Raw genomic sequence first — 27,884 nt, 5'->3', positions numbered from 1 at the left:
GTAATTCTAATCAATTACCATCAATCCTTCTGTTTCCTAGTAAAAAAGTAGTCCAAGAGTTGGCGGTGAGTGATGATGACTAGCTGCCTTCCCTTTAGTCTTACACTGCTAAATTAGGAACGGCTAGTGCAGATTGCTCTCTTGTAACTTTGCATGAAATTCATAACATACCAAATCCATTGGTCTAACCCTGCACAATTTTCGTAGAACTAATCACTTTACGTGTTAAATAAAACTACATATGGCTAAATAGTTTAATGATCTGGGCGTGACTTAGTGGCTAGTGCGCAGGACTGTAAATCCTAGGATTCATGATTTACGTCTTGTTTCCACAAAATCACAGTCCACATTTTAGAATCGTGGATGTGTCATAACAGCGGTAGTCAAATCTTAATATTCAAAAAGGATAGCTAGCGGTGGGTGCTGTTAACTTATTGTTTTCTTCCCTGCTGGTTAAAACACTTGGCTCGTAATCTGAGTGTCGCACCAAACATGCTCGATTTCTTTGTTTGTTTGTTTTTGAAATTCGCACAAAGCTACTCCAGGGCTATCTGTGCTAGCCGTCCCTAATTTAGCAGTGTAAGACTAGAGAGAAGGCAGCTAGTCATCACCACCCACCGCCAACTCTTGGGCTACTCTTTTACCAACGAATAGTGGGATTGACTGTCACATTATAACGCCCCCACGGCTGAAAGGGCGAGCATGTTTAGCGCGACTGGGATGTGAACCAGTGACCCTCGGATTACGAGTCGCACGCCTGACGCGCTCGGCCATGCCGGGCTACATGCTCGATCTTTCAGCTGTGGAGGCGTTATAATGTGACAATAAGTCCCTCTATTTGTTGGTAAAAGCGTAGCCCAAGAGTTAGCAGTAGGTGGTGATCACTAACTGCCCTCCCTCTAGTTTTACACTGCTTACATAGGGACGGCTAGCGCAGATAGCCCTCTTGTAGATTTGCGCAAAATTCAAAACAAACTAAACCAAACCCAATTTATCAATTCCAAATTAAAGACTGCTTGCGCAGATTGTCCTCGTGTAGTTTTACCTGAATATTCTAAAAGTACAATCATTCATCGATTTCAATACATAAATTGATTGTACCTGTCGTTAATCTAACAGAATTCTATTCGAACGTAAATTTGAATACAATATTGTCACAATAACGTTACGATAACAATAAACAGCAGGTAACAGACGCAAAACAGATACGCAATGTTATCGGTAAATCGAAGAAAACGGTATTTGTTTGTTACACCTACTGGATTCGTTAAATATAAGGACATGACTGTCTCACTAACGATTTTGCTTACACAGTCTGATATAACTGCAAAAGGCGGCTGAGTTGTGAGGGGTCAATAAAGACCGTATATGGAAGCTTTATATAAACAAAAACTGGGGTATTGTAATATAATGTGCAGTACTTGGCTCGTTAAAAGTTGTATTGAATAAAAGCGATGCCGCTCAAATTTAATACGACCGAGATGCTCTAAGTACCATGTAAAACATAATTCATTTATATTAATAAATAGTTCACTTGTTATCGTACAGTGTGTAGATTAATCTAAGTAACATGACGAATCTCACACAGAAAAGCATGGTTGTAGAATTATAATCCGACCAAAATGCTGTACATATGGAATATAATTCACTCTTATTAATTATCCGTGCCATACGTCCTATTTAAATTATTGAACTCTGCAGAGAATAATCTCAGTAAACATGAGGAAACTCACACAGAAAAGCATAGTTGTAGAATTATGTTTTTGGAGTAAATAAGTAACTTCATACTAAATGGACAATATTTGACCGAGAAGAAAATACAGACTATCTATTATCTAGCCGTATTCTAGAAGCTGCCAGGTAAAAATCATTCTGTTCAACCTCATTTTAGGACGCTTATCATTGTATACCAGCGAATACTCTACTAGGCTTTCACGCTAATGGGTATGTTGCGCACTTTGCCTTCGGTGTTATTCGTACCAGTGCCTCAATCTCGTTATTACTGATCAGTTGAGATCCAATGAGCCGTGTGTGTACCAAGACTATTAAGTGAATTAGCTCACTGTTGGCAAGCCCAGTCGTATAGAGTGGATCTCTCGCCTTGTGATGCTAAGTCACTTTCGTGGAGTTGGGATTGTGACCAACAGTGTAAAGAACTGTAATCAAACTTGATTTTTAAGTTTCCACTCACATTCATGGTCTAAGAGACCTGAAAAAAGAATACGATTAGCCTTAAAATTTCAAGACATTTTATTTTAAAAGTTTTATTTTTGTTCGTAATACCTTAAGTAATATTTCTTTCGATCATGATTTGCGCTTTATAATAAGACGCGAATGTGAAGACATTCTGTACTCTAAAACTTTGTCATTCTTACAGTTAATACTGAGATCACGCAGACCTGCTACAGTTTTACGTTTTACTCTCTTGAAAAGTTTACGTGTTCTACAGTAATCCCAGTGCGCAGAATCCGAAAATAATATCTGTTTTTCTCCATCCCTGTTCTTGTTACATCTGCACACAATAATTAATATCGTGTTGGTGTGTACGCTTTTTACAAGCCGGCTAAGAATAATTATAATTTGCCTTTTCATAAGACATTATTATTAGGCCTATGACATTTTTATATACAAGAGTAATGTAGACTTTAAAAAGATAATAGGACTAACACTAATATTTTGTGACAAGAATGATAATAATTGGTAATAACATTAGCTCTTAAACCTAAATCGTGATATCAGGTATAGTGTATAGCTAGTACTATAAGATCAGGGTGCGAATATTCACCTTTGTAATCTTGTAGCTAGTACTATAGAATCATAATGTGTGCAATGAAAAATCTAACTCCCTCTGAAGAAAATTGTATCTTTAAAATATCTAACGAAATAACGTTTTGTCTGTGATGTAATTATTTATTTGTGTGTCGATAAAACAGCGTTAATCTTGTAGCTAGTACTTTAGAATCATAATGTGTGCAATGAAAAATCTAACTCCCTCTGAAGAAAATTGTATCTTTAAAATATCTAACGAAATAACGTTTTGTCTGTGATGTAATTATTTATTTGTGTGTCGATAAAACAGCGTTAATCTTGTAGCTAGTACTATAGAATCATAATGTGTGCAATGAAAAATCTAACTCCCTCTGAAGAAAATTGTATCTTTAAAATATCTAACGAAATAGTGTTTTGTCTGTGATGTAATTATTTATTTGTGTGTCGATAAAACAGCGTTAATCTAAGTATACGAGTGTAAACATATAAAGTGCGTGTGTTTCTAAACATAAAATGTCACGCTAAAACTTTCTGACACATTATTCAGAACTAGAAAATCAGTGTGTGTGTTTTCTTACAGCAAAGCCACATCGGGCTATCTACTGAGCCCACCGAAGGGAATCGAACCCCTGATTATAGCGTTGTAAATCGGGAGACATACCGCTGTACTAGAGGGGGCTGGAAATTGGTTCAATAGATAATCGAATACTTCAATTAAATATATTGCTATAGGACTTGTATATATTTTAATTAGATTTTAATGTGAAATTTCTGAATAGGAAGTGACAGAGAAGTTGTAAAAAATACTGCTATTCAATGGGCTTGTTCAGTACAGGATGCAGGATCGTCCGACTGTCTAGATGATAAAGAATAAACCAACTCTTGACAAGAAGATTAACACAAGAGTCAAACTTTCCACCTACTATTTTCTCTCCTAAGTACTTTAACAAATAAAAGTAAAGGACTAATGTTAAATGCTGGGAAAGAATGACAACAACTTTCGTTGGTGTGAGGTCAGTTTCTTGTAATAGGTCCGGCACGGCCAGATGGTTAAGGTGCTCGACTCGTAATCTGAAGGTCCCGGGTTCGACTCCCCGTCGCACCAAACATGCCCGCCCTTTCAGCCGTGGGGGCGTTATAATGTGACGGTCAATCCCACTATTCGATGTTAAAAGAGCAGCCCAAGAGTTGGCGGTGGGCGGCGATGACTAGCTGCCTTCCCTCTAGTCTTAGCGCAGATAGCCCTCGTGTAGCTTTGCGCAAAACTCAAAACAAACCAAACCCTCTAGTCTTACACTGCTAAATTAGGGACGGCTAGTGTAGATAGCCCTCGTGTAGCTTTGCGCGAAATTCAAAAACAAACAAACAAACAATTATTGTAATAATATTCTAGATAGCTCATAATTTTATTTGTGCATGCGTCGTCATATAGATTGGTGCTTGTGGAAAGTATAGGTACGTCGGATATGGCTCCATCTGCAATTTCCTGCTTTATGAGAGAGTAGTTCGTATTTTGGTAGACATGATTCTTTACTCACGTTAGATAAACTGAGCATATGCGATCTCAGTTTAATGCTGTATTAGTTTACACGTTAAATATTTGTCTTGATTTTGCTTTACGTGATTGTACGCTATATATTGCAGAGAAATGTTCTGTACTCTTTCAGTTAAATTAAGACTTAGCTTCCTTTTTTAATCCAACAGACTAGCTAATTTATTGCTATTTTTTAAACAAACGAAAGGCAGTCGGTTTTTCACGTAAAGCGAGTCTAACACACAATCGCATAACAACAAGTTAACGCTAAGTAACGTAGAATGATTTGTGATAATTCTTTAAAATTCCATAATTGATAGCTATTTTGAAAAGGTGTTATGCAAATTTGTGTAACTCATTATTTCAGGTAATTTTTAAATGTTTATCTCTGTAGCTGAAGTAATGGTATTTTTAGGAAAGACGCATCCATTTGAAACTTTTATTTTCATTCCCAGATTCAATACGTAACGTCTATTTTATGATAATATGGGTCTACAGCCATTAGTAACACGGTATCCTTTCACCGGATTGATTCTCTACAAAATAACAGTTATTTTTAAAACATTATTACCGGGAGGGCGCTGTAAGTCAATAAAATACAAAGAAAAATAAATGTATTAAACAAAATTAGATGTTTCTTTTTAAGCATGATAAAACTGTAATATTTCTTAATCTGAAAACGTGACATTACACAGCCACTGATACACATAGTAATGGTTTCATGTTTATGGTAATTCGCTATAATGCTGATATTATTGTGAGGTGGACTATGTGCAGTTTATGGAATAATACGTAGTAATAAAACTTCAAAAGCACTACTATTGTACATACAACGTCTTTAGATTTCTGTTTTTAATAGGTTGTCCACTCTTATAAAAAGCCGAGCCTATTTTTATTATGTTTTTGTTTGCCCTTGTACAGGACTACTGACGAAGAGTAGAATTATTCGAAAACGGTACAAGTCAGTCACAAGTGGTGAATTGAGTGATGGATAAGCCTTTGTATTTATTTAAAGTATTACTACATTTGTAGATGTACCCTGGAATCTTGAAGTTACCAGTCAACATAAGACTGGATGCATTGAATGAAAGAAGGCTTAGAGAGAGGCGCCTACTTAGGTAAATATTTGTCGGGAAACACTGATATATATGGTAGCGTACAGATTTACGCAGTGATCTATAAGATATATGGTAACACGTCGGTAAATATAAAAATATGTTAAGAATAGGAAGTGGTACATAAACACGTATCGTCATAACCACACACGCACGTTAATAGTGGTATAAAATATGCTGATGTGTTGTAATACACTGATATGCATGCTGCCGTGTAAATATGTGTGTATGGTAATATCTAAATATATATGTAGTTCCGTAGTTGTAGTAATATATACCTACAGAGATATATATACAGAAAGAAGCGTTTTGATATGTAAAAGCATGTGTGTAATATGTTTATAAATAATTAATCTAGAACTTTAAAAAAGAATTATTGTAGACCTGCTAGGCTAGTCGGTTCAGCTAAAGATATAGGCTGAAAACAACAAGTAATTTTTCCTGAATTTTCATGTACTGCAGCGTTATAGTAACATATTCTGTTGGAAATATTTTGAAGCTGCTAACAAAATCCATGCTAAAACACACTGGAACACAGGTACCCTCGTGTTTCATTTTTCATCTATTTCTGATTCAATCAAAGCCTTATTTCGATAACCATGTAGAAACTGTTGAATTGAAGTATTGAATGACTCGATAATTGTTATTGTTGTTTATTTATTAAGCACAGATATACCACTGTGCCACTGGGAGGGCTACATGACTCGAACTGGCGCAGGCGCCCACAGAAACAACGAAAACAAAAAAGTGGATTTAATATAATAATTTATTAGGGAAAGTTTTTCGAACACATCTTTTAGGACTAAATTACATAACGTGTGAAGGATAATAAAGAAGTTAATATTGAACTGGATCGTGCCTGTGGTTGGTCCAGTGGGTTTACGGGCGAAATATTCAAAGAAGCTCCACATTTGCGAAAATGCCCTGGAACTAAGTCTTGAAATTTGAAACTTACCACACACAAAAAAAAAAAAAATCAGAAGTCTGGAATGTAAGAAGGAGTCGAGTCAGCTACTAACAGGCGTTATCTTTCCATCGCGTCTGGAAAATCGATCAAAAGCTTCAAGTAAGCAGAGACCTTCATTGAATGAGAATAATAACACCTACTTGTGGTGCTGGGAAAGATGTCCGTTTACACCACAAGCTGTTTAGAACCTCCCGAAATCAATGGAAAGAAGAGGTAGTTGAGTAGACGGAACCTTGTTGAGAAAGAGTGTTAGAAGCGCTGAGTGGTTCCGTTAGTCTATCAGAAGTTTCTCGTTATTGATCGGAAAACACCTTAATAACAGCCTGCGATAGTAGTTGACACGAACGGCGAAATCTGTGTTAACGAATAGCCGCGTAGTTTGTATACAAGCACGAAACTTCATTTCTGTTTTATTTGCCCAAATGATCATTTTGCCTGCTTTGGCCCATCTTTCAGAGGCCTACTTCTGTGAATCTGCAGTTGATAAATAGTTTACAAAAGTATTTTAGTAAGTGTGAATTTACGCACCTGTGGTGAGAAATTATTGCATGTCAGGCCAGTCATCTAATAATGACATGTTAACCTCTTCATAAACTCTTTCTATTTCTCTCAATAATATAATACAATCAGTAAACTAAATTCTTTAAAACAACAGCGGTTGGAGAGTTGATTTTCTTCTAAAGTTAAGCACAGAGCTGAGTTCCCTTTGGAATATCCTGTATGTAGTTAAATGTTTTACTTATTTCCCTTTGAAATATTGTAATTGCTTTTAAATGTATTGCTGACGTCACTCTGTACTAGTATAATAGCTGTTATGGTGTGTATTCCTTCAACAAGCCGGCTAAGAATAACTATAACTATACTTGTCATTAGGCCTATTACATGTTTAAGCATTACGTTCTTTAACTGGTCCCTTAGAGATTTTCAAGAAATAAAAGACTGTATAACAATAGTATTCCAACCACACTTTATAAGTTATATCTATTGCTGACGACGATTGGAATAGTATTAATACAGACTCTTCTAACGCTCGAAAATCTCCTGTTGTTGATTTATTTTAGCAATATTACCAGCCCCGGCATGGCCAGGTGGTTTGGGCTATCGACTCGTAATCGAAGGGTCGCAGGTTCTAATCCCCGACACACCAAACATGCTCGCCCTTTCAGCTGTGGGTGCGTCATTAATGTGATGGTCAATCACACTATTCATTAGTAAAAGAGTAGCCCAAGAGTTGGCTGTGGGTGGTGATGACTAGCTGCCTTCCTTCTAGTCTCACACTGCTAAATTAGGGATGGCTATCGCAGATAGCCCTCGAGTAGCTTTGCGCGAAATTCAAAAAAAAGCAAACAAACAATTTAAAAATTAGTTGTGTCAAACTGCAGACTCAGGTTACGTTTGTACTGTTTAAGAGGGCACAAATCCTACTTTCTAATCATACATATATTTAAGTCTCTGTGAAAGAAAGACCAAGATAATAATTAAGGCTTAGTTTCCCGCACTTTTGTTTAAGGACATAGCTACACAATGTACAATTTACACTCTGTTTACCAAGGATGTCGAACCCGAGTTATAACACTGTAAGTAATTATGTTTAACACCGTGAGGGAGAGGGGTTGCAGTCTTTATTCTAGTGCTTAAATGCTAAGCTGCACAATAAGGTTTCTGTTCTGCACCCACTGAAAAAAAAATCCGAGTTTAGTGCTATAAATCTTCAAGCTTATAGAAATTATTCAAAACGTTTTTTTTTTCTATAAAGTTGCATAAACATTACCCATAGTAGCTGTTTGTATTTTATGGTTAATTTTGGTTTTGGTTTTGCTAATAAAAGAGAAATACAGGTATATAAAATGTAAAAGTACTTGCAATTCTTTGGCCGAAGAAAAAAACACACGCTAGTTTTAAAGTATTTCTGAAGACATGTTCAGTATAAGGTCTTACTCGTTTCAAGAAGCATATATTCGATATGTGGCCTGTCTACTGATAGCACGTTGTTACTTAGAAACCAAGAGTCGAGATAAGAAACCTCTCGTTTCCAACACATTCCGAGTTGTTAGAGATGATCACCACTTATTGAGAAGCTAGCCTGTAGGTATATAGACATCAGATAATCCAGGAGACAGCTTGCTACTGTCCAATCAATAGTCCTGGTTTTCCTTTGTTCCCTAAAAAGCTGAGAGCGATGCTCAAGATACTCCAATAACTCCGTCCAGTACATGCACAAGCACTTCCTGCTAGTTCCTGATTTCCTGCTTTAAGATAAGGACGGGATCTTTGAGGAATGGAGGAGCAGGATATAAAATGGGAACGAAAGACCCAATACCGAGAGAAAACCACTCTGTGTGAAAAAACCAGATAGACAAAGTTTGGATAAAATCTGTGTGAAAAAACCAGATAGACGGAGTTTGGATAAAATCTGTGTGAAAAAACCAGAGAGACGAAGTTTGGATAAAATCTGTGTGAAAAAACCAGAGAGACGAAGTTTGGATAAAATCTGTGTGAAAAAACCAGAGAGACGAAGTTTGGATAAAATCTATAAAGGCGATTAACTGGAAATAGAGATCACAAGCGAAGCAGATACAATATAAAAGAAATATAATAGGAAATAAGATATAATATCAATTAATATGCCAAATAAGTAAATACAACAAGGAAAGCGCGTGATAGAGCATAAAGTAAAGAAAGGCAGACATGTTGAAATGGACGACAATGTCCTAATTAAATAAGAGACAAAGAGGTACAACAAAAAACAGAACTGTACGTGTGAAGAAAGTACTTAAGTAAGGGAAACCTAAGCGGCGGAAAAAGAAATAAAAAAAGACAGAAGGTTTGTTTGTTTGTTTGTTTGTTTCGAATTACGCGCAAAGCTACACGAGGGCTACATGCGCTAGCCGTCCCTAATTTAGCAGTTTAAGACTAGAGGGAAGGCAGCTAGTCATCATCACCCTCCGCCAACTCTAGAATTACTCTTTTACCGACGAATAATGGGACTGACCGTCACATTATAATGCCCCCACGGCTGAAAGAGCGAGCATGTTTGGTGCGACGGGAATCCGAAGCCGCGACCCTCGGATTACAAGTCGAGTGCCTTAACCACCTAGCCAGGCCGGGCCGCAAAAGGGAAGGAGAAAGTAAAGCGGCATGACGTAAAGTAATGAAACATACTTAGAAATGGTCTACAACAATGCAGTTAATTAGCGGGATAGAAAGTACAACAAGAAACAGGGTAGTGTAAGGGAAAGGTCAGCTAGTAAATGTATCAAACGAGATAAGTTAACAAAAACATATTTAAACAAATATACGAAATTGTAAGTGGACAGTAAATACGAAGAAAACAGAAAAAAAAAACAGATAATAACCTTTAAACAAAAATAAACGTTCTTAGATAAAATAGACAGATGAAGACAATAAGTAGTTAATAAAATAAAAAAATTAAAATCTGTGAAATTCAACAAATTATTCTGTGAAATAATATTCCACTTTTATTCCTACTATTGGTGCATCATCTGTGTTCACCGTGAAGCCATTGGCCAGTGTCCCCTTCACTGTATATAGCGAAAGAGAAATTCGAGTACATTTCTTTGGCTGGTGCAACATTTCACTTCAGTCATACTAATGTCATTTACGTAGTGGTACGATAATTTCACCCTAATATTTTCCTGACTCACACACTATCCTTTTGTTCCGTTCCACTAGACCTTGCTGTAAACTACCGTAGATAAGTCTCGATTTCTTCTCATTTTCACGAGTTAATTGATTTTGTAGTGAATCATTGTTACTCCGAGCCTCCTTCAACATATCAGAGTGAAAAGCGCTTAGTTTCATTGTTGTTCTTCTACCGAGAATCCAAGCGGCATCAATAGGTACCGCCGGTTTATTCCGGTGTGGATAATTTGTGATTCGTGTGAGTGGTGGTCCTTTCGTCACGCGATCTCGCGCTCGACTCTTGATCCCTGCTCTTGAAAAGGTTGCTTATATCATTTACTTATATCATTTTACTTATATCATTATATTAATGGAATGGAGTGTTGTTTTTCTTGCTTAATATCTATACATATATTTGTACAATCGCATTTATTTTCGTCTCATTCTCATACTAATATATAAAATAAGCTTATTAATTTCGTTTTTATATCTGTTATATATAACCATTTGTTTGTATATTATCCAACAACCTTTCTTTGTATATTTATATATCGATCTCTGTTTTTAATCTTCGTTAACTTGGAGTGATTGTGACAAAATAAAGTTATAATATTCATATACATATCGACTGGTTATAATGAAGCATTAATCGAGGTTTTATTTATTATTTCCTATCTGATTTTATTAATTAAAATATACCGCGACATCCGCACACTCCATCTTCTGTTTGTAGTTTTCGAGGTTGAAAACAAGATAGTCAAATGCATATCAGCAGAGATATATTTTATTATTGGAGGGCTTTTTCTCACTTCTCATTTTAAGTTGGCCTTCCTGTCGTATTCCTGATTTCAGAAAAATACGTAAGTTCAAGAAATCAAGTTAACACAAAGATAGGTTATCCTATAACCTGAGTGCTTTCGATCGATGGAATTTTTTTCAAGAAGAAACTGAGAAGGTTCACCCCTTCTTGTCATAAATTTTGTTTGTTGCTGTTAAGCACAAAGCTACGCAATGGACTACCTGTGTTGTGCCCACCACGGGTATTGAAACCCAGTTTTTAATGTTATAAGCTTTCAGGCTTGCCACTGAGCCACTGGGGTCTCTATTATAAATAACTTAAAGTTTTAATTTACAGACCTTTCTTGTTTAGTTTCACTAGAGTTACTGTAGCAGATAGATAGACTGAAATAACAAATGGAATACTTCAAAATACTCGTATCTATAGTTCGTTTAAGTTAGTTGTTGTTTACGTATACAGTGCGTCTAGTTGTAAAATTAAATTAGATATAAGTCTTCCACTCAAGCAATAGATACAGACAACTGCTAGTTGGGATAATAATTTCGATAGGAACTTCACAAAAAGATTACATATTAAAACATTCTAATAATGCTAAAACTGCATTAGTTTATCATCCTTACAATGGAAAAAAAAACAACATCAGCCATAATCTCAATTGAGAAGCAAAGTTCTTAATCTTTGACCCTTTTACCTTCGAACCAGACCTGCCCAGCTAGATCCCAGTACGTGCACTTTGAAACTGCCATCTTAGGCCACAAAGCGTGGCTTGGATTTTGACAAAGTGTCTATCGCACACGAAAAGCAACAACCAACAACTTCCTTCCCACCCTAATGAGTGATTCGTCGTCAGTTTATATTCCCGCGAGCGCCACCACACGTCTCATTGATAAATGACTCTATGAAAGACCCGTCAGCAACATCAAGAGGAAACCTAATTGAAAGAACTCCGCCGTCGCAAATAATCCAGTGAACTGTAGTTTTCTCACTTTTCAGTCACTTTGGAAATGTATTCTCTTTTTTGTTTTAAATATAGTAACTGTATATATGTGTTTGTGTTTTGTTTTTGTTTTCCTGATACAAAATATCAAAAATTGCAAAAATATAAATAACCGTGGCATATCGTTAACACAAGTAAATAACACGGACATGTTATCTTTGAAAATTTAACTTAAGCATCGTTTACACTTTCACAGCAAGAAAGTGACATAATGTGTTTGTTACCATCCTCCGCTAGGAGAGCAGTAAGTCTACGGATTTACGACGCCAAAATCAGGTGTTCAGTTCCCCTCGGTGAACACAGCAGATAGCCCGATGTGGCTTTGCTATAAGAAAAACACACATACTCTCTTTGATATTCCAGTAAATAATATACATCACCATTTAGTTCTTATAACCATCCTGATTATCGCATAGATTGGAGGTTTATATCGTAGTGTGTGAAAAGATATACATTACCAAAGATTTCGCTTACTTGACTTGTAATAACAACACAAAAACCTTCTTATCACTTCGTGTGAATTCGATTAATTCCAGTACATTTGTGTTTAAGATTATATGGAAGCTGGTTGGTCCTGTGATAAAGCTATAGGTGGGTTTCGGAGCTGATTAGCCGCGTGCAAATCCACGCGATACCAGAATATAATACACGCACTTTCAGCTATTTGTGTAATATGAATGTGACAGTTAATCCCTTAACGTGTCCTGTGATTGGCTGCCTTCTTTTTGATCAGTAGTTCAAAATTACTGACAACATAGCGACAGAAAGCTTAATTAGCTTTATCGTAAATACAAATACAACTAAGCTTCTCGTTGGTGCTCATTATAACAATCTCTTCGTTATTTCTACAAAATAATTACTTTTAGCGATATTTTAAAATGATAAACCGTTGTGTGGACTTCATAAGACCACTCAGAATGTTCAAGGACCGTTCTTGTAGTTATAGAAAATCAAAAATGTTTATTTTCGGTTCACTTTCCAAAACACATAATTGTAGAAAAAAAAATTGGGCTACCTGTTTCTGCTAACCAGATTCGTGATAATGTGTAATTTATTTATGATGATACTACTGGAAATAAGGCTTATTTGAGATTACGATATTACGGCATGCATATTAACACATAACTTTCAAACTGTTTGAATAAAATAAGACATTTTAATGTATATTAATAAAAATGAGTTCATAGTAGGAAATCAGATGATCAAAAGAAATGTGGCGATCAGGCGTGACCTAAACGTTAACTTGGTCAGACTGTGAACCAAAGATCCATGATTCGCGACTTCTTGACGCAAAAATGCGTTCCGCACTTTGGATTGTGTTTTAACATAGTGTATTAAATCCCGTTCCGTCAGACAAGTTTGTTTGTTTGTCTTGGAATTTCGCACAAAGCTACTCGAGGGCTATCTGTGCTAGCCGTCCCTAATTTAGCAGTGTAAGACTAGAGGGAAGGCAGCTAGTCATCACCACCTACCGCCAACTCTTGGGCTACTCTTTTACCAACGAATAGTGGGATTGACCGAAACATTATAACGCCCCCACGGCTGGGAGGGCGAGCATGTTTGGCGCGACGCGGGCGCGAACCCGCGACCCTCGAATTACGAGTCCCACGCCTCACGCGCTAGGCCATGCCACCGTCAGACAAGAGTTTACGGTGAGTGTTATTGACTATTTGCATTTCTTCTAGTTTATCGATCATTTTGAAATTAGGAACAGCTGTACTAAAATACCCCTATGTAGATCTGTGTGAAGTTCTGAAACCAATACATTGACAAACACCGATATGTGTGGAACAAGTATGATGGTGCTTCATTAAATAAACACTGATTTCTCTGGAACCAATACGATGAACAAGTATGATGGTGCTTCATTAAATAAACACTGATTTCTCTGGAACCAATACGATGATAGTATCTTCAATAAACATTGATATGTGTGTGGAGTCAGCATAATGGTGCTTCATTAAATAAACAATGATTTCTCTGGAACCAATACGATGATAGTATCTTCAATAAACATCGATATATGTGGAACCAGCATGAAGGTACTTCTTTAGGTAAACACTGATTTCTCTGGAACCAATACGAGGATAGTTACTTCGATAAACCAATACGATAATACTTCATTCAATGAACCATGATTTGTGTGAACCCAATACAATGATACTTCGATAAACACCGATTTCTCTAAAACCAATACGATGATACTTCATTAAATAAATACCATTTTGTGTTGGCGTTACTTCATTCGATAGAGGTCGATTTCTCTCACGCTTAAACAGAATGTGAAAATCTGATATTGCTTAAAACTACACTTCATGGTTTATATTCTTTCGAGTTTTGGATGCTGACGAAAGCGTAGAAGTGATTCGTGCTTGATAAAGTTAGAAGAAACAACGACCTTTGCTTTCTAGATAATAATAGAAAAATCTTTGTATTTCGGCAAATGTTTTGCTATTGTGGCTTCATCAGAACTAATAGTACCACATATATTTCTTGCTTGAGTACTGAGTTATCAGTTTGTCTTCTTTCTTTCGCAGCTTTGGAGAAGAGTCCTTACTTAGTATGTAATTAACAGATCATTAAATGTTAAATTGTATCTCTCTTTTGCTAAATTGCAAACATCATATCGTAATTCTATCTTCCCACACTTAACTTGTAATTTTTTCGGTTTGTCTACAAGTGCTTGTTCTTTTTTTTCTCTCTCTTAAGAAAGTTTGAAGTTCCAGCATTGACGTTTGCAGAGAATGCGCAAGAAATTGTGTTCTAAACCATCTATTCAGATACACTGCTGGCCAAAATCTTAAGGCCAATGAACATTACGAAAAAATATGCATTTTGCGTTGTTAGACTCAACCACTTATTTGAGTACAGCTTCGAAAGATGAAAACAAAAAAGGGAAAATAAAAATAAAAACCTTTTTAGCATTTAATAGGGAAAATGTGAACACTATGAAATTAGCCTAAATACTAGCTGGTCAAAAGTTTAAGACCGTACTGAAACGAAGCGTTAATCGATAAACACGTAACGAAATTTAGTCATTTGTGTTCAAGCATTAGCGTTGTCAACATCTCTCCCTGACATCTTTTGTGTTACATTGGGTAAAACCATGGCAAAGGTTAAAAAGTTGACATAGTCTGAACGTGGCAGAATTGTCAAGCTGCAAAAACAAGGTCTCTCTCAACGTGCCATCGCTGGTGAGATTTAGGCGTCGTAAAACTGCTGTTGCAAATTTCTTAAAAGACGCTGAGGGATACGGAGGGAGAATTTTAAGTGGTCGGCCCAAGAACATTTCGCCGGCGTTGAGCAGGAGGATTCCGCAGGTTGTCTGGCAAGACACCAGCCGATCGCCGAACCAGATTAAGGTTTTTACGAACGCAGAATGTAGCTTAAGAACAATAAGACGGCATCTACGAGAGAAAGGTTTAAAAACCGTAAATGTCTTCAAAGGCCACGCCTCCTTCCACACCACGAAACAGCTTGGTTAAACTTTGCTGAGAAACACCAAACATGGAAACCTAGAAAACTGGAAGAAGGTTTTTTTCTCTGTTGAGAAAAAATTTAACCTGGATGATCCAGATGGATTTCAACGTTACTGGCACGATAAAGATATCCCACCGGAAACATTTTCTACACGACGCAGTGGAGGAGGTTCCATCATGATCTGAGGCGCTTTCTCTTTCCATGGAACAATGGAGCTTCAGGTTATAGTGGGGCGTCAAACAGCAGCTGGCTACATTGGCATGTTGGAGAGAGCATCCTTATTGACTGAAGGCCTTCGTTTGTGTGGGAATGACTGGATCTTTTAGCAGGACAACGCTGCAATCCACAATGCCCGCAGGACAAAGAACTTTTTCATGGCGAATAACGTGATTCTTTTGGACCATCCAGCGCGTTCGCCCGAACTGAACCCCATTAAAAATGTTTGGGGGTGGATGGCAAGGTACGTCTATAGAAATGGACGTCAATTCCAAACAGTGCATAATCTTCGTGAAGCCATCTTCACCACTTGAAATAACATTCCAACCAGCCTTCTGCAAACGCTTATATCTACCATGCCAAAGCGAATGTTTGAAATTATTCGCAATGACGGCCGTGCAACTCACTGCTGAGACCTCTTGTTGGACATTTCCTACCCTGTTTAGGACTTCTTTTTAGTATAGTCTTAAACTTTTGACCAGCTAGTATTCAGGCTAGTTTCGCAGTGTTCACATTTTCCCTATTAAATGCTAAAAGAGTTTTTTTTTTCATCTTTGAAGTTCCACTCAAATAAGTGGTTGAGTCTAACAACGCAAAGTGTATATTTTTTCTTTATGTTCATTGGCCTTAAGATTCTGGCCAATAGTGTATATATATATGTACATGATTTAGAACAACTATCCGTTCTCTTTTACCTCTCTCTGTTTCTTTGCTAATTTCACATAAGATAATACTTATCTTTATATATAAAAGCTATACCTTTTCAAGGCTGACTCTAGATTTTGAATTCTGGCGTTGATAAAAATCGTAAGAAAACATACGTTAAAAAAAAAGAGAGACAATCAACGACTTAAAGCACGGGTCAATCACAATAATCGACGAATGCGGTCTACCACAATCTAAATCGAAATCTGCTGGGTTTCTAATATATATCCCCGGCTGGCACTGATAGTCCTACCGATTAAACAGAGGTAGGGATGAATAGTCTTAACAAGAGTAGGGCTCGGGTGTTGTACTTGGTTACTCCACTGTCGTTGTGGGAGGTGATTTATTCTGAAGGATGAGATGCAGAGGTTTTACATTTCCTCCAGAAACAAAAGATGAGGTTTCTTGGTGTGCCAGCCTTAAGTTTCCTGAAGGTTTTTCCTTATTCTTAATGTTGGGCACAAATGGTTGTTTCCCACCGCTATCTGCTCAACTCTCGCCATGTGATTTGTTTCCGCAGCGTCGTGAGTGATGGGGTCGGTCGGTCGGTCGGCAAAGCTTCGGCTTGGACCGGTAGCCCTTGCTAAGACATGCAATATGCCAATTACAACGGGAAGAAAGAATAGGGAAAAACATATGGCGGTTTCTCAGCCCACAACCCCATGCAGCGTGTTGTCTGTAGCATTTTAATATAAGACTGTGTTCTAGCATGCCTATTTTTTTAGTATGTCGTTGAACAGAGATAGAAGCATAACACTGGAATATATGGCAGAATACCAAAACAATAGCTCTCCAGTATCACCCATAATCTCGTCTTCCCCATTTCCATCTTCTGATACTATCATTGTTGATTCTTAAACCGTAAGCGCGTGTTGTAATTGTTAAACTATCACCAGGATTTGTTTTCATTGTCTACTACAGATGTAAGAAGGAAAAGAAGGCATAGTATTGTTTGTTTTTGAATTTCGCACAAAGCTACTCGAGGGCTATCTGTGCTAGCCGTCCCTTATTTAGCAGTGTAAGACTAGAGGGAAGGCAGCTAGTCATCAACATCCACCGCCAACTCTTGGGCTACTCTTTTACCAACGAATAGTGGGATTGACTGTCACTTATAACGCCCCCACGGCTGAAAGGGCGAACATGTTTGGCGCGACGGGGATGCGAACTCGCGACCCTCAGATTACGAGTCGCACGCCTTAACTCGCTTGGCCATGCCGGGCCGAAGGCACAGTACAAGCTTTTAAAAGAAATCAGTACTCACCTACACGCAATCAGTTCTGGTAATAACCATGACGGTTGGGTACGTTAGCTGTATAATCGATTCAACTGTGTCTATCTTATGATGGTATTTACGTTAAACAAATAAGATAACTTAAAAAAACACACAGTTGTTTACTCAAAAGATACCTTAAAGAAATGGTATGAATAACTTAACAAACTACAACGAACGAGTTACAAGAGAGTGAAACATAATATGGATGGTTGTTAATTTGTGATGCAAAAAATACAAACGAATTTACTTTGACGTAATTGTATGGTATATTAGATGTTAATAAAGAACTCGGGAGAATCTGTTCAATAGAGAAAAAAAAAAGGAAACCAATTTCAAAATTTACCCACGTTTCTCATGAAACTTCCCTACAGATCCTATGATTTCTTAAAACAAAATGACATGTTTGGAAGTCGCAAAGATTTCTAATAGTATTCATTTATCCAGTTAGTTTTCAACTTTAGTTTAGCTTATTAGTTTGAGGAAGCACTGAAGGTTGAGCCGGAATGTTTGTAAATGAATTTTTCTTTGATTTTAAGTTGAATAACTCTGAGATGATACAATATCTCATAATAAACAGCCGGTTAAACAACAGCTACTTGAAAGCAGAAAACCATTTTCAAATGCTACATTACTTATTACCTTTAGATTTGGTTAACAAGTTTAAATTAAATTTCTTCAGAATACATCAGAATACATATTAAAGAAGTAAGACTATCTAATTTAACTATAAAGCTATTTTTATGTGAAAGATGCAGCATTTCAGATCACTGGCTGGCCTTAGCCTTTTGGTTGGCGTGGAGGGCTTAGAATCTATAACTCGCGTCCTGTTGCTGTAAGACACACTCCGCACTTTGGAGCTGCGAGTACGTTAAAAGAGCAGTATTTAAATTATAATATTCTCTCAGAGTAGTTTAAGAATTACAGTGTCTTCCTTTTAGTATATCCGTACAAAATTAAGAACAACTCGTGCGGGCAACATTTGCGAAGCCTGGCGTTAATTTTCGAAACAAACTATGTGATTGTATAGAATAAATATAATTTCTCAAGACCGAGTGTGAGCTTTAGTTAAGAATATTAACACAGTGAGAATGAAATACAAACAAACAGAGATAATAATATATAAATATAGACTCAGTTTTAAACAGTAATTTTGATATGTTAAATATTTTTAACCAAAACATTTATTCTCTCGAACGCTTATTTTTATCATAATAATAGCAAGAAGTACAATGAGAAATTGCATCCGTTTTATTTTCTCTTTTAAGGTAAGATGGTCACATTTTGCATTCCTGTCTATTAGGACTTGTTTTCTTTCCAAAATTTGCAGATTTTTACAGTCATTAGATAATTTCACGAATCTTGTAACTTGTTGAAAGCCTGTTAAAGATGGGCACAGTATTCTGCTCTTATCGAAGAGTTTAAAAAGGAAGATTTTATTCCTATAAATATTTCTGTGATTAAACTGTATCATAAGAAAGTGGTCACAATTAAAAGCTGTAATAGATTTGTTTCTTTGTGTTAAATTGAGTGCAATGCTATACAATGGGCTATCTAGGCTCTGCCAACCACGGGTATCGAAACCCGGTTTCTAGCGGTGTGAGCCGGCAGACATACTGCTGTGTCACTGAAAGGCGGTTGTAATAGAATAAATTGATATTGCAAGATGTAAGTTAAATGTGAGCATTATATTCCTGTAAGCTGAGAGTTAATTTACGTAAACTAAGAGAATTTTCAACTGAAGAAAACGAATAATTAATTTCACAACTAATATACCAGGAAAAGCCAACAATTAGTACCCGTAAGCGGCAATACTATTTTCATTAATTTTTATCAACTATATTTTGATTGACAAATTGAAAGTAACTTCCGTCTAAGTAGGTAGTTTATACCACTGATCACCAGTTATTTTCCACATTTCAGATGATGACCACAAATCCGTCAATTGGATCTGAGTTTGTTAAGAAATATATCATTCCCCAAGTACTGTTTTGATTACTTTTTCAGCATCTGATCACAATGTGAGCCACAAATCACGAATTTGGTTCGGACTATAAATCTGTATTACAAAGAGTAGAAACGAGAGACTAATGGCTTGCGCATCTCTCTCGTTTGAAAAATTGATTTAAATGTGCTTTATAATTGTTTTGTTTTTATTTTTTCTTGGTAAATGTTTGTATTATTTAACCAAAATTGCCTTAAAGATGCTTTTCTCACAAAGAGTATAACCTGTTATATTTAGTTTCTATAGATTCGATTTCACACTCATCAGCAGGATTTGAGGGATTATAACGCAAAATATTCGGCTTCGATACTCGAGAAGACACCACATTGTGTAACTTCTGAATTTAAAAACACACAAACTAACAACCAAGCATTTGTGAAAGTGGTTTAATATCTCCAAAAGTGTGATTTATAAAATATTTTAGAATAGAATTTTGCCACCTTTGAAATGAAGGTGATTGTTTTAAGTATGGTAGCTATGTGTCCTATCTTAATGATAAATTCGATCCTCACAACACCGTAATTTGGTGTTCTGTTACCGCAACAGGCATAGTAATGATAGTCCATTGTGCAGATTTGCGCTACAACAAAACGAGTAATCTATGGTAAATTTGGTAGCTGTTTTATTCTATACAAAATCCGTCAATTCTGTAAATTTACTGGAAGGGACTCAGTAATTTTGTTTGCTTTTTTATTATTTCGATTTAAGAAAAAATATATTATAAAGTTTTCCAAACTATGTTGTTGTTTTTAAACTATAAACGGAAACATTAAACGATGTAGTTGAATAGTATTAACTGATAACTTAATACTGTGTAAATGGTACAAATTAATTGAGCAGCATTCAGAGAAAAGAGTATACAGAGGGCTACAGATGATTGGACGGATAATTTTAGTGTACAATATGGCCCAAATTTGAAAACATGTTTGAAAATGTATTTTTGGTAGTTACCTCAGATTCCACGTTGTGGAATTTCATAATTTATAATATGCCTATACAAAGGCAGACGCCATTTAGGGAGTAGTATTTTTAAAGATACGCTATAAATCACATTTAAATTTTATTAAAAATAATTCTCTAACTCTAGAATAAAAAATTGTGAAAGCTTGGAATGAAATTTGTAACTAATTCATCTTGTACTAAGCAACTGTCTTTTATTTACACATACGCTTAGCGAGTTTTATAAGTCTCTTCATTTGCAATTTGTTTTGTCCACTTCTAGATCATATTTTTTGACCAATAACATGAAAAAAGTATAGTCAAGTATGATATTAAATGTGAAAGTTTTGTCCTCAACCAAAACCATTACTGTCGCCATAGGCCCGGCATGGCCTAGCGCGTTAAGGCGTGCGCTTCGTAATCTGAGGGTCGCGGGTTCGCGCCCGAGTCGCGCCAAACATGCTCGCCCTCCCAGCCGTGGGGGCGTTATAATGTAACGGTCAATCCCACTATTCGTTGGTAAAAGAGTAGCCCAAGAGTTGGCGGTGGGTGGTGATGACTAGCTGCCTTCCCTCTAGTCTTACACTGCAAAATTAGGGACGGCTAGCACAGATAGCCCTCGAGTAGCTTTGTGCGAAATTCCAAAAACAAACAAACAAACTGTCGCCATATTAATAGTTATGAAAAATGTCAAATGAGTGTTTATTACCTTGGGAATAGTTACAAATTAAATCCTCCATTTTGATGAAAACACTGTCTTACTAATAACACCAATACTTAGTTAAAACATGTTATATCATAATATCTAATAAGTTATTTCAACCTTGTTTGGCATACTTCAAGCAGCATTTATAAACAAAGTATTCATCATGACATGTTTTCACCATTTTATTTACCAAAGAGAATATAGAAGTCTTTCTACTCCAAAACAAATGAGTTACCTTCGAATTATTGGTCAGTTCTGTTACTTGAATACATGCTCAACTATACGTGGGCATACCATGAACATGATTTGTCAGGCAGATCTTACCATTCGCAGTCTTTTTATGTTTTCAGTGCTATTAGCCATCGTAGAAACTGATTACTAAAGAAAATGACAAATCTACATATACTAGTTACTAGTAATGTTTGTTTAGTAACAAACTGAACCTTTTGCTTTTGGGTATTCATTACTTTGAAATACTCAAGGAATAAAGAAATAGTTCTTAATAAGTATAGGATAAAACATTTTTGATAAATTTGAAATATGGAAAGATGGCTTTCATTTATTATGCACATTGTTTTAAGCAATGTGCTTGAATATGATGTTTCAAATATATATTAATAAACAGGAAAAACACAGAACTCTTTGTTTTTTGATTTCTTGAGTGCGCATTGTTCCTGTTTCTACCAATCATATCACTTTATATTACTTTAAGTAAGATGTTAATGGTGAAAATTTAAAGTTATATCAAAACCATGATACTTGACATGCATATTAAGCTTGTTTGGGTTTCAGTTTTGTTTTTTGTTTTGTTAAACTCTCCACTTATTGCTAATGAGACATTGTACGTGTTGCGCGATTATAAATACACACAAGAGAGCGGAAACTGAAAAATATCTGTGAAAGACATCTGACTCCAAATTTGTGAAACACAGGAAACGCAGTACAACAACGAAGGTTTCTCAAAGCACCTGCTTTGCCCGTCACTTCCATAGTTATGTACAAAGACAGGCGCCTACATTTAGATCTAGCGCCCTCTAGGGAGTAGTACTTCTAAAGATACGTTAAAAATTATATTTAAATTTCATTAAAACAATTCACTAATGGTAGAATAAAATAGGAATATTTTAAAGCTTGAATTAAAACTCAAAATTTTAATGCAGAACAACATAAGGACTTCTCGTATCACAGACTGAAACTGAATTAATTATATTAATCACATTAGAACCCAACAGACGTCAGAATAATGAAATATCGATACTTCATAGAACTAATCAATTGGATAAGTTTTTATTATTTTTTTTAGAGGCAGTACTAATAACTCATACGTTAGAGTCTATGTAATATTTTCTGTACATTCTTTTCTGTATTATACGATGGATGTTAATAAAATATGATTAAGTTTCAACTGTAGAGTACATAAATTGGCTGCTGTATATTTTATACACGTTATTAGTATAGTCTGACACTTGGGTTTCAGGACGTTAAACCTCGTGAACGTAATTAGCCATCCTTAATTTCAGTTGTCTCTTCGTAAACTATGGATAACTGTTGTAGAAAATTGATAAAGTTACCCGATATTTTTTCAAATGATAAATATTATTTTCAATTAAGAACCAATTATTGTTTTACAGAATCCTGTAAAACAGCCCTGGGAATGAAGTCAGGAGACATCAGAGATGAAGATATTACAGCAAGTTCGTCGTACAATGACGCTGTAGGCCCTAGAACAGCTCGGTAAGTGGCTTTCCGATTAATGTGTTTATAAGGGTAAAATACTACAGAGATCGAACTCCGGATTTTAGCGGTACAAGTCTTAAAGTTTATGCTGTGCTACCGAGGAATATTTTTGTTGGTATCTTTAAAATTACTAATGACAATTATAAAAGAATAAGCATTTAAAAATATCCGTTAAATCCTATATTAATCTAACTTATAATGCGTATATTTGTAGGTACGTCTAATTAATTATTTCTACTGGACCAAATGGTAGACGCACTCGGGATTTCCCAAATGCTGTTTTTATTTATATGACGTAGTACCCCACTAAAGGGAGCTAACACGCACCCGATAGGCCTTCAAGGAATTATGAAGGTCTAAAAGTGGGTTTCTAGGATATCTTAACACGAATCTGGCATCGAATTTTGTGTTATTGGTCACCCTCAATGTTCCGGGTACGCCATGTTTGAAACTGTGATCATATCTCCTCTTATAAGTTAGCAGAACCAAACTTAGCATACGTGCTCAACTACAATAGGCGCGTATCCTGACTGATTTTCTTTTCTTTTTTTTCATGTATGAGCATCACTTGGAGTAGTTATAATAGTTATTGGAGATAATTATGGAGCTTTATCGATACACAGGTGCCTTTGTGAAATATGAAAGGGCATTTAAACCCCACAATGGAGGGTGGGAATTTCATGCTAGTATCAAAAATAATGGTAGACTTAGCACACACGATTCGAGTTAGTAAAAGATAATATTGAAAATTAACAACTGCTGTGACTGGGTGTAATTCGTGCATAATAAGCAGTATCTTTAGTTACTGTAATTATGTTAGATTTATGATAGAATATTGTTTTGTATTTAATTCTTATTTAATTTATTTTAATACAAACAAAGTAAACCTCAACTCATATCAGCTAACAAATTCAACTGTGAGAATCGTTAAAAACACAATTAAACTAGCTCTGAATCGCGATTCCATTTCTTAGAGTAAGATGATAGAGATAATGCAAGCACTTGAACAGATTTTGTCGCTTTGGTCGCCATGGGGCTGTTATGTACTCCTTGCAAACATAAAGGAGAGTAATAGAACTGTGAAAAGGCAAAAGGAACTCAAAGGAAAACTACAGGAGAAATAGACTTTTTTTAAAGAAAAATAAACATCGGTTTTATGGAAGAATAGAGAAGAAAGATTTAGGATGGCATTAGAATATTAAAGTACACTTACGTCGAAAACAGCTGTTTTTATAACTAAAGTATTTTGACCAAATTGCATCAGATACACTAGTTTTAAGACTCGAGAAAGCAAAAAGAATATTTTATGTTGGAAATTTAGGATATGATATTCACGAGAGTGTGACGAGAGGTTATTAGAATCATCTGTGTATGGCCGTTCTTTGATGTAAAAGTCTGAACTGCAACGAATTAATTGAAAGAGTATTATAAACGGTAACACGCTTTCAAAACTCTTCGTATGTACTTAGTTAACTTTTGTTAAAAGTCTGATATACCTTTGTATCCTAATAATTGTCCACAAATTTGAGAAGTACCAACCACCTAAAAATGAACATGTTCTCACAGGTATATGGGAACAAACTTGTAGTAGTAATCATTTTTAGATAACTCTTTTGCTTGAATGATACTGAAAAACTTTTTTATTACGCCATGTGCAACCCTCAACTTCGCGAAATTTTTATTCTATGTGCATGTAGGTTTGCAATAGAGGTCATGATTTTTCCGTTTAGCCTTCGTTTCTCGTCACGGAGATCTTTATTTTTCTTCATTCTCAGGGTACAGAAATGACGTCATGAATATATCACATGCAAGTATAATGCACTGGCCCCATCTTTACAAATATAATAGTATTATCTCTTGTATACCCATGTAAATACCTCGCAGAGTGTGACTAGATATTCACGGAGGTTCTTTAGGTCCATGGGGAAATACACACAAGTTTTAAATTTTGCATTTTACTGTTTTTACGAGTATTTTTCGGGGTTGTTTTTACCTCTACTTCACCCCTATTGATGGATCTTCACCACATTTGGCATAAAGGTTTGTTAGGTTCATGAGAAGATACATTCAAATTTATGGTTTTACTTTGTGTGTTTTGCTGTTTTTATGGGTATTTTGTGTTTTTTAAATTATATATAAAGAAAACAACTTTTCGTGTTCTAAGATAATCTTTCATTAAACATGAATTTATATAACTTCCGCCCAGGACGGGTACCCCAGCTAGTAACTGTAATCACCAAACAGATTTGACATATAAACTTTCTCTACACCTGTATAACACAAAAACTAACGGTAAGATGAACATATCAGCAACAATATATTAAAAGCATAGCATCTGTATAAATTCAACCACATTTGATTTCATCATATATCTCACAATATGCAGGATGGCATATTTTTGGAGCGAATCTTCCTAGTAATATTGTATTGATTGGGAACTATTGATGTAATGGTCTTTGGATTATTTGTTGTTTTTGTGTGTGTGTGTTTTTGTTTTAGTAAGCGCTGTTTTAATTAGAAGTATTTTTGCCATTAATTCTTTTAGACAAGGTAGATAAGTATTGTCATAAAGTTTCTTAAAAAAGTATTTTTACGATGGAATTTTATTTTTAGTTACCTTAGCCTATTGGTTATAAATATAGCTTCTGATAAAAGAAGACAACAGAACAAAATGCTTTAACCAAGCATTTGCCGTAGCCAACAAGGTCATCCGAATGAACCAAACAAGAAAGAAACAATGGAGAAATTTGAGAATGAAATAAAATAAGTTACAAAAAGAGTAGAAAAGTTTTATCGCGGAGAAAAAACTTCTAAACAATAGAATTTTTTTTTCTTTTACCCTAACCAAGAACATCCCTACCTTACACAAAGCTGTTCTTATTTCTAGTCCAGTTATCATATAAAGAGAACAGTAGCTCATCTCAATGACTTTGTTAAATCTTTGATGAGCGGTATTGTTCTCGTGTTAAGTGGGAAATCACTTTGTCTGTACAGAAACAAGGAACAAGAGTGCTTTTTCTCATAAGAAATTATTTGACGGATCACGTTCTCGTATTTGTCATCCAACAAGTACGATTACGTCCTGCCCAAGTGTCGATAACCCAACGCTTTTTGCTCATCCCCAGAGCTTAATGAGCCCTACAGAGAGAACGACGAGAGCCATCTGCATGCTGGAGTGCTACTCTCCCACGAGCATCGCCACTACCGCTGCGGTGTTAAAGCCCCAGGTTGACAGGAATGAGTGCCGAAAGACTTGAAAGGATTTGCTAGAGGCCCATCAATTGAAACTTCTTGTAATGAGGTTTTTCTGGCGTAAACCATGTGCATTTGAGACAATAAATTCCTCGTAGCCCGATTCAAGATGCTGTTAGTTCAATGATAAATCGTGGCTATGGCCACAGCTGTGTTAACGGTCCATTTTCCTTTATATTACATTTAATGTTTTGGGGGAATCTATTTGAAACGGATAGGCTTTCAGCGATTACTAAAGGTGGCGCTTTTTTCTATTGAATATTTTAGCTCGATAGGCTTATTTGCATTTCTTGACAAGGTTAACGCATAACATGTACTGACAATAATGTTACTGGCAACGATAAATCTCTTAATGCTCTTCATTGATTGTAACAGTTCCTCACCCATACGCTTACTTTAATTATCCTTTTGCTATGACCTATTAGTTGATTTAGAATACAAATTATACCAGAAAAAAACTACAAAGAATTCAGTTTACCTCTTTCGTTTCCTGTTTTAACTAAGGTAGTTTTTTTGTTGTTTTTCTTCAAGTTAATCAAAACATGTTGAAAACTCCTGAAAACTGCTAGAAAGATAATTCACAAATGAAAATATCAACATTAAAATGCCTTAATATGCACATCTATAAGTCACGAATTTTTAACATTTTTTGTAATAATTGCAAGATTCTTGATGTCGTAAGAAAACTCTTTTGGCACTGAAGTTTTTGAAATAATATCACCCGTTTATAAAACTTTTTTATATCTTTCAATACGATTTTGAGCATAAATAATTTCTATTAAAATACTATTAGTTTCAGTAGAAACATATAAGCAACACAGAGAAAGTTTCGGTAACATATGAGTTGATCATTTTAGCTAAAATAAAAAATACACAAAACTCTAAGATCTAAAATTATAAATAAAGAATATATAGAGGTCTATACAGTCTTTGCAATCAATTAAATAACCAAGATGGAATACATTTAACTTTGTCAAACTGGGAAATGCAAAGTGTGTTAAATATCTAGATATGTAATTTGTGTAATGAGGCAGGTTCTATGAACATCATGAAAGATTTATTAGAACAGCAAACAATTTTAACAGACACCTGTAATAACATGTGTAATTTAACATAAGAAAGTCTTACCAAAACATATATGATGACAAAATATAACATAAAATTAATACCAATAGCGTCTGTAATTTTATATCAGTTCATGTTAAACATTCTGTTCTTGATTGGCTCTCCTTGTACTCTATTAATCTCCTCAAGGCTACGTGGCATAGTGTTGATGAGGTTATAAATGTAATCTACCGTGTTTTTATCCCATCTTGTTATAAAAAAAAAAAACGCTCCAACGCAACTGAAGTAGCTGGTTTATCATCTGTAAACTTTACTGGCCATTATAATGTTGTAATAACCTCAGGGTCGAGCTAATCCTGTGGACAGTTCATTGTCACCCTGGAATGTAAAATTATTGCCAAACTTTGTCCTAGCATATGGCAAAAATGGCATCTCCGTGTGATACCTGTAGGAGTCGCCATTGACGTTTACTTGGAGGATATGAAAAACTGTTTTCCACCATGACGAAAAGCTGCCCAACCATGTACTGCATAACTTCCTGTGTGTTCCTCCATTTGCTCTCCAGGTCAACGACGAACACGAATCCTACCAACAGGTTAAAAAATCCAGAAACAGAGCTCATTTGAAAATGTATGTCACCAGTGTCCTAACTGTAAGTTCGTATGCTGGCTGTTTGCAGATAGCAC

The 27,884-nt window shown here is 35.7% G+C and overlaps 1 protein-coding gene across 7 annotated transcripts in view; it reads left to right on the top strand.

Annotated features, from left to right (window-relative positions):
- Positions 1-27,884, top strand: part of LOC143252218 (discoidin domain-containing receptor A-like) — a 356,540-nt gene that overhangs the window by 297,569 nt on the left and 31,087 nt on the right. For all 7 annotated transcript variants that reach the window (XM_076504017.1, XM_076504020.1, XM_076504019.1 and 4 more), the window contains one exon: positions 22,776-22,878. In XM_076504017.1, coding sequence (XP_076360132.1) covers positions 22,776-22,878 — 103 coding nt within the window. The remainder of the gene's footprint in view (positions 1-22,775; positions 22,879-27,884) is intronic.

Source organism: Tachypleus tridentatus, chromosome 6, assembly GCF_004210375.1.
Source record: "Tachypleus tridentatus isolate NWPU-2018 chromosome 6, ASM421037v1, whole genome shotgun sequence".
Classification (NCBI taxonomy): domain Eukaryota; kingdom Metazoa; phylum Arthropoda; class Merostomata; order Xiphosura; family Limulidae; genus Tachypleus; species Tachypleus tridentatus.
The sequence above is the reverse complement of the archived record's forward strand: the minus strand, read 5'-3'. Positions and strand labels throughout refer to the sequence as shown.